The sequence below is a fragment of the Parambassis ranga genome, chromosome 17 (genome assembly GCF_900634625.1).
Source record: "Parambassis ranga chromosome 17, fParRan2.1, whole genome shotgun sequence".
Classification (NCBI taxonomy): domain Eukaryota; kingdom Metazoa; phylum Chordata; class Actinopteri; family Ambassidae; genus Parambassis; species Parambassis ranga.
This window is the reverse complement of record NC_041037.1, coordinates 3,928,140-3,939,728: the sequence shown is the minus strand read 5'-3', so window position 1 is coordinate 3,939,728 and position 11,589 is coordinate 3,928,140. Positions and strand designations below refer to the sequence as shown.

Sequence of the window (11,589 nt, the reverse complement as noted above, 5' to 3'; positions counted from 1 at the left end):
TAATTAAAGACGTCATATAGTCAACCCATCCCAGGCGCCACCTAGCGAGTCACATGGAGACAAGCTGAAGACTTTGTACTGATTATTAGCATTCTTCTCTTGCTTTGTTTTCATTGTAGTGATGTTCAAATTTATTGTGGCTTGCTTTTTGTTTGTTTGTTTGTTTTAGGTTGACAGCATATAAACATAATAATAATATAAACGATAACTATTAGATGAAGTGAAGCCCAAAAAAATAGTTTTAAAAAGGTAACAAAAGTCAAATAGTGATTGTAAATCAAAAGTTTTAATTAAAAAAATAATTTCAAAAAATTAAAAATCATAACACACACTTTGATGTGTGTAATTTGGAAAGGAATATTGTTTTAGTGCCAGTTAATTGGTTAGTAATTTATTCTATGTATGTATATAATAGGTAACACTTGTTGTGTTTAATTTAGCTTCCTTGTTGGACATTTTAATCATATATGAATCCCAGGAATAAGGTTTTAGTCTGTATCTGCAAAACCTGACCCCTCACTGTGATACCCGAGAAATCCGAGAGGGGGCGCAGAAACTCCAAGATTATGACGCGAGTCGTGCTTTTATTTTGAAGGTTAGTGCCAGACGAGTGGGCGCTGCTGCTCAAAGTCCTTCACTCTGAGGTCAGCCGGAACACCGGGAGAAACGCCGCGATCCGTGGAGGAAACCTGCACATGTACCGGTCATATACTGGAGGTTTGTCTCATTCAGTCTGGTGTTAGCTTCTACTTTAACTGCCAGGCTGTTAAAATGGAGCTAAGCCTACAGCTAGCTTTGATTAGCTTTGTTATGGTAGTTAGCCGCTAGCTGCACGTACAGCTAACAGCTGCTCATTATATCTTTACCATTAAGCAGACTGTTTCAGCCGGATAGTGAGTCTTATCAGGAGTTCTTTCATGGATATAATCTCAAAACTATTTAAAGAAATGTGGTTTTTCAGTGGAAGGTGTTCAATGAAGGCCAATGACATAACTTTGAGTAGTCAAGTTATTGTTGTGAAGTGGCGGTAAGCACTGTCATTATCAAGACAATGGACCTTTCAGTGGTTTATGCTAACAAAAGATGAAGAGTAGGTTATATAAATATAGATATAAATAAATCAGGGAAGATATAATACAACAATATGCAATCAGAATATATAAATAACAGTTTTACTGACAAATGAATTCAAATCTACAACTTATGTGTATATTTAATGTTAAATATATATATATATACACCCAGAGAGTAAACAACAAGGACAATTTGTGTCAGGCTTCATTGTTCAATCATCCGTGTGATCCAGCCAGGATTCTCCTGTGGACACTTCACTGGCTGCTTCCAGACACAGCAGCTTTGAAGATGTGGTCTCATAATGAGTGTCTGTGTAGAAAGAGCAATTTAATGTTGTTAGAAAGATAAAGCCTCAGAGAGACTCTGTGTTCAGGTGTAAAGCAGGGTGAGGTCTGAGATGCTCTAATCATCATCAACAGTTTAATAGTACTTTTATGCCAGTTTGTGACGCAGGAACCAGCTGAGATTTGTTTTCATTTCTTGAGTAGTTACTCACTCTGTGGAAGCTTTGCTTCGTGCATGTACTGTATCTCCAAGGTGTTATGTAATAACGTCATTTTATCCCCTCCTGAGCCTCCAAGGTTAAACCCAAGCATGTCACTCTCTCTCTTGTCATCCTCTTCAGCTGCAGCAGCATTGTGATGAGAATAAGAGAGCTGCCAAGTCATGGATAGAAGGCCACAACAATGACACATGAGACCCTCTCCACCTCCCAGCTGTCTGTCAAGGCTGCTGCCCTGCGCATGGTTGACCTACCGCTGTCGGTCTACAGCTCCCTGGCACAGGTAGAGCGTGTGTTTACCTGCTGTTCCTGCACACACCTGTTACAGGCACTTCTTCTGTTGTGTTATAAGAAGTATTAAAGGTAGGGTTGTAGTAATGGGAACAATTTACATATACTTAAAAGCTTCTTATCTTGACCATGCAGTGTTTTCTGAGCACATACAAGTGTAACCTGCCTGTGGTCTCACTGCTGGTGGAACATGAATTGCAGATACTGGGACCTGCGCTACAACAAGTTCTGTCCTGACCTGTTCTGTCACATGAGGTGTTTTCTGTATTTATTGATTAGCATGTTCAGTAAGTCGATGGCTGTGTGTTAGGAGAGATACCGACCTGCTGCACAGATGGCAGAGAACGTGTTTCAGAGCATGCATGTGGGTCTATTTGTGTATTTGTTCCAGTGTAGAAGCCAAGCGGCTGTTTATTGCAAGATAAATACGGTGCTCACTGTCATTTGTATGAACTGATTTCTCAATAAATCTTTAAATGGCAAAAAAAAATCTAATTTACACACAAACCTCAAAATTTAAGAGGAGTTTAAATGTGAATATAGATTTTATAAATACTGATTTTTTTGCACCTCTTAGGGGGGTACTGTGTGGTATTTTTGGCTGCCCACATGTTAGAGCGTGCATGTGGTCTGAGTCACGTAGCAGGTCTGGTATGAGCGTGTCTGACGTGTGGCGGTAGTGGCCATTCAGTGACTTATATCCTAAAACATTATGTCTGTTGTCATACCGCCCGAGTGTTTATGTAATCTCAGCTGTTGTTGGATGTACAGCAGCAGTGGCGGCGTGTCTGTGTGCGTATGGTTAATCTCCTCATTCAGTGTTTCTAACTATAGACCGAAGGGGATACATGACGAGCAGGAGGCTGAATCAGTGTATTCTGCATTTATGAGCCCTGAGGTGAAGCTTCAGACAGAGTAGTTCCACCAGTGCTGTTATTTGATCTTATTTCGATTACACACACAAGCAGTGATTTTTGTCATCTGGGTAATGGTAGGAGGGGCAGATCCTATTCCATATATGTGCACTGCAGCTTTTTGAAATACAATATCTTTTTTTTGTGCAATTGATATAAATAAACACCTGTTTTTGATTTTTTTACCTTAGATTTATGCATTTCTTAAATTCTTATATCAGTGAATCTGTCTGGTCTTGGCTGTTATTCAGCGATTGTCTGCTTTACTGTCTGTAAACATATGGATTTGGAGAATTTCCTGCCTCCCTAGCTCTGGAAAATAGATCACCGATCTGTCTTTTAACTACAGAAGATAAACATGTGTGGTGTTTAAGGTGTTCTTTTAAGATACATTAACCTGTTGCCACTCCTCACTCTGTATCCCCTCCAGGTGAGTGTCAGCACAGGCACCAAGAAATTGGTCGCTGCCACCGCCTTCAGTGCCATCTCGCTTCTCTTCCTCTCTCGTCGCTTCCAGAGGAGGAAGGGCAAGAAGAAGGCTCACTCGCCTCAGTGGGAGCAGGCCGGTTTTCAGTTCTTTGCTCCAGCCTCAGCGGAGAATGGTGAGACTCCCTGACACTGATATTTTTTTCCCCCCTGTAACTCCCAGCAGCTCACTGGACTGTGAGCTCTGTTTCTATGTTGGCCCAGTTGCCAGTTTGTAATGTAATCAGACTGACGTGTGAGGCTTCTCCTGTGTTACCTTCATTTGGTATCAGCAGGCTGCAGATACAGGGGTAAATCATTTAAGCTCACTCTGGATGATTTAGAGTCCCAAACTGAAATGAACAAGGATTAAAGTGACTCAAAAGCAGCTGAACAGGTTGAAAAAATAAACATCTTTCAAAATGTTCATGCAATTAAAGTCCAAAGTCCTTTATCAGTGTGTGGAAATCAGTGGAGGGTCCGTTGTTGAACTGTGATGGAGGTGATTCAAACTGAAAAGCAGCTGCAGCTGCATTTATCCTGTTCAAACACCTGTTGTGCAATCCTGCAACATGCTCATGTGGCGTGAACTCTTTATCTACCCAGATAATACCAGCCAAAATATCACACTGTCCCTCAACTCCAAGACTGGCTACACCTCTGGTCTGGTCCTCAGTGCAGGAGACCACAGGAAACTGTCCGGGTCCCTGCTCAGCCTGGCCTCGGTGAGACACAGCCACAGTTCTACTGTAGCAAAATATGTTCAAAGTACTTTTTTATCAGCCGACAAAGCGATCTCGTGCTGAGCAGGAATTGCAGTAATCTGCAACATGCGTTTGTTTTTCCTGCTGTGATGTCTGCAGGTGAGAAGCATGAACTCCTCCAGCAGCAGCACCTGCGCAAATGAATCCACCTGCTGGGACAGAGCGGGCGACGCCGACGTCTGCAGCGTGGTGAACCTGCCTGTCACCACACCTGAAAACCTGTACCTCATGGGTAAGGGGGACTGATGCGTACTGCCTGTTCCACTGTGTGGGTCTGTTGTATTATTGATTGGTTCTGGAGTTTCATATATGTATGTTTTATATCGCCCAGGTATGGATTTATTTGAAGAGGCTCTGCGGCGGTGGGAGGAGGCGTTGACGTTCAGGAGCAGGCAGGCCGAGGACGATGTGAGCTGTGCCTCTGTCAAAACAGGAGCTGGAGACGCCATCGCTGAGCAGGGCATGGAGGTGAGGAGCAGCACAGTAAAGCTGGATCCAGAAAAACTCGCGAAAACAGAGAACTCGCTCCTTGCTGCCGACGTTACGCCCACAAAATGACTTAATTTTTCTCTCGGAGCGCCTGTTCTGCAGCTCTCTCGGACACGGCCCGGGCCCCGGAAGGAGAAACACGGCACACAGAGGAGAGTGTCTGTCCAAAAGGTGGCGATAAAAATTAATCCCAGTATTGATCATGGCGTTACAGTGGCTGAACGCGCACATTAAACACCAAGAGACGGGTTGTATTATTGCAGACAGTCATCCACACGTTCACAGAATTAAACTCACACAGACCAGAGGTCTGCTACAGTCAGCTACACTGATCTTCTATCTATTGTCATGCTATACGCCCTCTTCCCTGAGCATTATCAGCTCCTTAGGCCAGGTAACCACGACTGTGCTCACAATTTGCATGGTCAACCTTTTGTGTGTGACGTGCGCTGCATGGGAGGGCCGTATGCGCACTCCGTGCTGAAACACCCGGGGAGCGAGGAGCGAGTTCTCTGTTCTCGTGGAGTATGGAACAAGCTTTAGGCTGCGTAAACCCCAACACTGTCACAGTGAATGGATTATATAAGAGCTGTCTCATCACTGCAACCTGACTGGAAGGGTTTCGGATTAGTACTTAAGACTGGACACCCAAACAGGAGCTCAAGCTGCCGAAAGGTGTTCTGTTAAGGAAATCCATCGCTTTAGTTGTGCCTGTTCAGAAATCTTGTTAAAAATTAGGTCACAGTGGGTTTCCCAGAGAGACCTGAAAATAATAAAGAGTTAAACTGGGTCAAAAAATGTCACATGTATATAGCTGCTTATATCTATGAATCATGTTAGTAAGGTGGAGCTTTTTTTGTCTCTCTCTGAGCTGTTCTTCTGTTTTTGTGTTCAGGATGTGATCAGTGCAGAGTTCATCCACCGACTGAAGTCTCTGCTGCAGAGAGCGTACCACCTGCAGGAGGAGTTTGAGGGAGTGCTGGGCATGTCGGAGCCCTCATCCCACAGCATCAGCCAGGGTGAGTCACCGACATAACGTTCTATGCTCTACTATCTCTTTGAGGGCGTATAAATGTCATCTCTTCAGCTGTGTGAACATCATTTGTTCTCCTCCTCAGATAAAATGGCAGACATTTTGTGCAGGGAGGAGCTGGATGATGCCTGTCTGAGGGACAGCATCAGCATCGCCTCCACAGACTCGTTTGTGTCAGCTGCTGAGGTGAGAGAAACTCTCAAGTATCAATCTGCAGATAATCCAGATCATCCCACTGACACCTCCGCAATAATCAGGAAAAGGCCTCATTAATAATAAACACCATCATGTTTTTAGTTCAGTCAAAATTATTTTTATAGCGCTTTCAAGAAAAAGTCTAATAATGGGGGATTAATTGTGAACACAGCCTGTGGTGAAGAAGGAAACCCAGTTTAATCTGGAGCTCCTGATCTGTGTGTGACTCACAGCAGGAGTTTGATCTTCCTGTAGGTTCACCAGCCTGTTTACAGAGCTCAGTTTAAATCTCCTCAAGTCTCTGTGGGGGGTTCAAGTTGTGTAACCGGTGCCACTGGTGCACTTGACCCACAAAGCACCAAAATAACCTGGTGGTTTAGAAGCACAGATTTGTTCACTCAACCACCTAAACATGTTCTCAGCTCGGTGTGTCTATGGCTAAGTCACACCTGCAAACATGCTGCGCTGCACAGCATTCATCTAGGCGTTACTATATTGTTTACCATAAACTGCTCACACTGTTATATATATTCAGAAAAGAAATCAGAGTAAGGACCGTGTCTTTGTCCACTCATATTTCCTGGTTGAGCACCTTCAGACTTTTTAGTCTCGGTCCAGAACTGAGAGTAAAAAGACATCATTGTGAATTATGTGTGACAGTCCAGGAGTCATTCTGCCTCCACACCTTTCCATGTGTTTCTGCCTCAGCTGTCAGAGCACAGAGAGCTGAGAAGTGTTCTGGGTCACCACCCTTTTTACGAGGAGGCGCTGCAGATGGCCGAGGAGGGCAAAATCTCCTGCAGGGTGCTGCGGTAATGACTCCCATTAACATCTGTGAGGCTGGAAACTGTTGAGTTTGTACACGAGCTCTGGAATGAAGACCGTCTGGTTTTGTTTCTTTTTCAGGACTGAGATGCTGGAGTGTCTCGGAGACCTGGATTTCCTGGCCAAGTTGCACTGTGTGCGGCAGGCGTGTCAGGTACAGTCATTACAAACACAGCTTACTAACGTACAGGTGGAGTAACCCTTTCCTCCATCCTCCCTTTTGTACAGGAAAAAGTCATTTCTGGGTTTCATGTTGGATTTTTTAGTTTGGCTCATTTCCCTTCTGTTAAAATGGGGTTATGACCTGTACTGCATCCAGCCACCAGAGGGCGATTAACGCTTCACTTCAGGGCTGTGCCGGTTATCTGTATACAGTCTGTTTCCCACTGCTTTAATGTGATCCCTTCTAAAGAACTTCTACTTTATTAAACCCCGCTGTTGTTGTTGTCTCCAGCTCATCCTGTGTGAGAGGGCGACCAGGATGTTTCTGGCCGAGACAGGAAAGAAAATACTGTCTTCAATTATAGTTAAAGCACAGAAGGTAAGACTGGAGTGAATGCAGTGAATGAAATCACCTCTCTTTCAAAGTGTATTCTTTTTCTAAATGTTCTGGTTTTGTCTTGTTTTTAGAGTCCAAGGAGATTTGAGGAAGTGTTTGAGGAGATGATTTCCTTCTCGGAGCAGACGGAGCACTGGGAGAACACCGAGGTGGAGCTGGCCACACGAGGGGTATGTTTTTATTAATAGTCATAGTGGGGGGGGGGGGGTTTGTCCAAGATCTAACAGTTTGGACAGGAAATGATGTTTAATTTTAATTCTCAGGTGCGACACTTGAATTTTTATGACATCGTGCTGGACTTCATCCTGATGGACTCCTTTGAGGACCTGGAGAATCCACCGATCTCCATCCAGAATGTCATCAACAACCGCTGGCTCAACAGTGCCTTCAAAGAGACGGTGTGGTGATCAGGAAGATGTGTGCAAAATAATGACCCACGTGGGTTCAACATCCTGATGAATATGATGTGTGTGTGTGTGTGCGTTTTGTAGGCGGTGGCGTCAAGCTGTTGGTCTGTGCTGAAACAGAAGAGACAACACATGAAGGTAAACTCTGACAGACCTCCACAAACACAAACGGCACACTGTGTGTGTGTGAAGCTTAAACCCCTCTGTGACCTCTGCTGTTTGTCTCAGCTGCACGACGGCTTCATCGCTCATTTCTACGCAGTGTGTGAGCACATCAGCCCTGTCCTGGCCTGGGGCTTCCTGGGTCCGAAGAGCTCCCTGCATGACTTCTGCTGCTTCTTCAAGGTCAGAAATAACAACAGAAACGCACAAAATATGACCTGCAGTACCCTCAGCTGTTGTTATAATTGATTTTATGGCTGCATGTATCCTTTTTGGGTGAGAAAGGCAGCATTTAAGACTAGTGTGGTGAGGACAAGTTAAAATATAATAAATCGAAAATCTGAATAAATCTCATTTTGTAAAAGAAACTCCACCAATTATCATTCAAGTCGAGATCTGCTTACTGATGACCTGTCTTCCTTTGCAGGACCAGGTGCTTCACTTCCTGAAGGACATTTTCGATCTGGACAAAGTGTGTTACTCCTCAGTGGACAGTCTGGCGGATGACGTCCTCCACCTGCTGCACCGGCGCTCTGAACTGCTTGTTGCGTACCTGGGAGCCGACTCCCTGCGCCACCCTAACGGCTGCAGTTCCCCACAGGTGCAGCTGGTTCCCAACGCCATGCTGGAGGCACAGGTGCAGTGAGGGACAGACCAAAACACTAACACACACACACAGACAGACGTCAGCATTTATTCTGGAGTGAGTTCACACCACCTGTTGGACCAAAGAAATCAGGTGTGAGCGCACCTCATCTCCCATCATGCTGTGCGCCTTCTCACCAGCTGTCTGCCTTCATCGTCTCTGGTGTGGCCTCCTCCTCCTCAACACAGTGCCATGTCAGATAGTTTATATATCGCAGCAATAATATTTGCGAGTTCTTGGCCATGTAAAATAAGGACATATTTATATATATTGTCATTAATAGGAGGGTGATGTAAAGAGGAAAAAGCATATTTATTTTATTAGATAAAGAAACGCAGTTTATTTTATAGAAATTGTAGTAGGAACTGTGATGAGCTTCATAGCATAGATTTATGAGTCAACATCAGCAATGCAACACTAACTAAAGGTCTGTCATGAGCACACAGTGCCCATCACAGAACAAAGGCGCTCAGCTGTAAAATGTGTCAAACAGGAAAGAAAAGGGAACGTCGGATTGTTTGTCACTTTAAAAAGGGAAAGGTCTATGATATTAAAAGCGACAGTGCACCGTGACAGCGTAACGTTACAGCTTCTGTGCCAGGGCGGGCAAACATGCTACAAGCCTTATACTGAATGCACATATTCAAGCCCTGTCTGTGTGAGTGACTGAGTACCAGTCTCTGTTTATTATAACCCGCAAGGTTTTATCTGTATATTGCAGCATATTATTGTCTGATCAGTCACCGCAGAGCTTGGACAACATCATGAGTGATTGGACATTCAGCATGTCTACGTGTGCACTTATATTCAGAGTCCAAGAGGGCTAAGTCATGTTATAAATGTTTGGATACAAGTAAATATCACAGCTTGGTGTGCAGTATCAGCATCATTTTTAGCCATTTAACAGCTTCTAGAAACATTTGGTGCATGTAAACATACTGTCTGTTGTCATCTGCTCCTGTGGTGAGATTTCCACATCCGTCTTTAAGCAACATGTACAAATACATGTGAGTATTAAGTGTTATTGATTGCCGTGATCACTCCTGTTCATACTGACCACGAGCAGAGCCCAGTTTTAGGCAAGAATTTGTAGGTGAAAGTTTAATACCGTTTAGTTTAAGTTTACAACTGGATGGACTCTTAAGGCTTGTTTGCAAGCAGAGCATGTGCAGACCTGCTGTGGAAAAGTTATTTAAGGATTCATTATTAAGCCAGAAATAGCTTCTAGGTCTCATGTGGAGCTCATACTGGGTCTTTCTTCAAGTTACATGAAGCTTTCAGGGTCCGTATGAACAGGAAATAAAACTAAGTGTCATAAAACAGTTGTGATAAATTTGTCCACACAGGGGAGAAATATGTGCATTAAAACTATGAATCAAATAAAGACTGAGAATGTGTCATATTTGTGTTTTTTCCTATTCAGTAAAAATCTTACTACATTTAAATAAAGCTCAAGAGTTGAGTTTTTTGTTACAATTTTATTAATGAACATGGCAACATTTCAGAAAAAGTGAACAGTTAACTCAGAAAACAACCCAACCGATTAAATATACACAGCACGTGAAACCTTGTTTACCTCTAAGGCATGCTCCTTTGTTTTGTCTTCTACACCCGCCCCTCGACCTCTGTGAGCACCCCACATGTACAGAGTGAACAGCCCCAAACAAACAGTATGTCACCTCTGAACCCCAAATTTAAATCATTTCCTGTCCTCGTCCAACTTTCTAAAGCACATTCCTGTTTAAAGTTATTGATCAAGGCATTCAAGCGATTAAAGAATAAAATGTATATAGATTACCAACAGACTAAATATGATACTATGGCATCATGGTTAAAAAAAACAGTCAATCCATGTATCTGACCCAACAATTTGCAATCACAGAATTTGAATTTCATTGCGTTGCTGTTTTTACCTTATCACTGGAGCTCTTGAACGGTCTACGTTCAGCAGTGGGATTGACTCAAAGGATTCCTCCTTTTGGGGGGGAAGGGGGGGACAAACTACGACACGGCCTGATTCTACGACCTAAGCCTGCAGCATCCTCCAACACTGTGAGTGAGAAGTGAAGGCAGCAGCGTTTCAATAAGCAGATTATAAGCACTGCACTTGAGGGCAATTTCACACCACGACAGAAATCAAGGAGTATGTTCAAATATTAAAACAAAACAAAAAAAAGGAAAAATAAATTTCACCGATTTTTAAAATGACCTTGCAATTAACTTCCGGTTTGCATGGCATGCATGTTTGTTTAACACCAGTGTCACTCTAAAAAAAAGCATCGATATACAGTCGCTGTCGAGGACTTACCGGATGCACACAGATAAGGCTATCATCAAATATTAAGCACAACATTTCCTCCTATGTAACAACCTGTTCAGTATCACAGCTCACATCATGCAGTTCATTCATGAAAGCAGCAAATCATCGCTTAAAATAAACAATAAAAGAGCTGTTCGTACGCAAACATCCTGCACGTCTAGGCATGAATGCATTTGTTAACGACACAGGTAAGCATTTCTTTGCATGTATAATATTGGTCATGTCACTGGACAAAAACACGTTTTTCTTTCCTTAGGTTTCGCTTACCTGTGTTTTTGCAGCAGAACCTAAGGTGCAAGGTCTGGGAGGACACTGCAAAGATCAGATATATATATTGCACTGTTTGCCGTCAGTGAACAGTCACAAGATTGTTTGGACTTCAAAAAGAGAAATCAACAACAACAACAGCGCTCATTCAGAGAGAAATATCACAATCAATACTGAGCTAGTCAGAAGCACTTCCACTACTAGCATTCCACATGCTCCTATTGGACATTAAAGACATTATCAGCAGTAAACCTATGCATGCTACGCTGGAGAAAATGCAGTTTTATACTAAGCAACATGTTGCAGTGAATGGCATTTTTTAAAAAACACAACTACACAATGGCACTTTGGCAGGTCAGATCATCATCAGAACGCAAAGTGATAAGACATCCTGGAACAGTTCCTACCAGCAGTGTTAACAAAACCCTCAGTTCCAACTGAAATGCTACCTACACAAACAATCAATCTACAACATACTGTGAAATCTCAAAAGACTGAATATTGTGCAGTCACAAGTCTCAGAAAACATGTGGTAACAAGAATTATCTACAACACTATGCCTCTCTCCTCAGAACATTTCATACTTACCCAAGACAAAAGGGGGAAATAGCAATATTTGACAAAAATACTACAACTTTTTGCAATTTAAAAGCATCAAAAAATAGGCGTGTCATCT

At 43.0% G+C, this 11,589-nt stretch overlaps 1 protein-coding gene across 1 annotated transcript; it reads left to right on the top strand.

Moving 5' to 3' along the window:
- Positions 1-581: 581 nt before the first annotated feature.
- miga1 (mitoguardin 1) lies at positions 582-9,726 on the top strand. Its single transcript, XM_028427249.1, has 16 exons — positions 582-717; positions 1,700-1,859; positions 3,212-3,383; positions 3,853-3,971; positions 4,110-4,242; positions 4,342-4,478; positions 5,395-5,518; positions 5,618-5,718; positions 6,436-6,539; positions 6,634-6,706; positions 7,007-7,093; positions 7,183-7,281; positions 7,375-7,509; positions 7,603-7,656; positions 7,747-7,863; positions 8,108-9,726. The coding sequence occupies exons 2-16, from the start codon at positions 1,761-1,763 to the stop codon at positions 8,324-8,326; spliced, it is 1,773 nt and encodes a 590-aa protein (XP_028283050.1). The 5' UTR covers positions 582-717; positions 1,700-1,760; the 3' UTR covers positions 8,327-9,726.
- Positions 9,727-11,589: the final 1,863 nt, after the last annotated feature.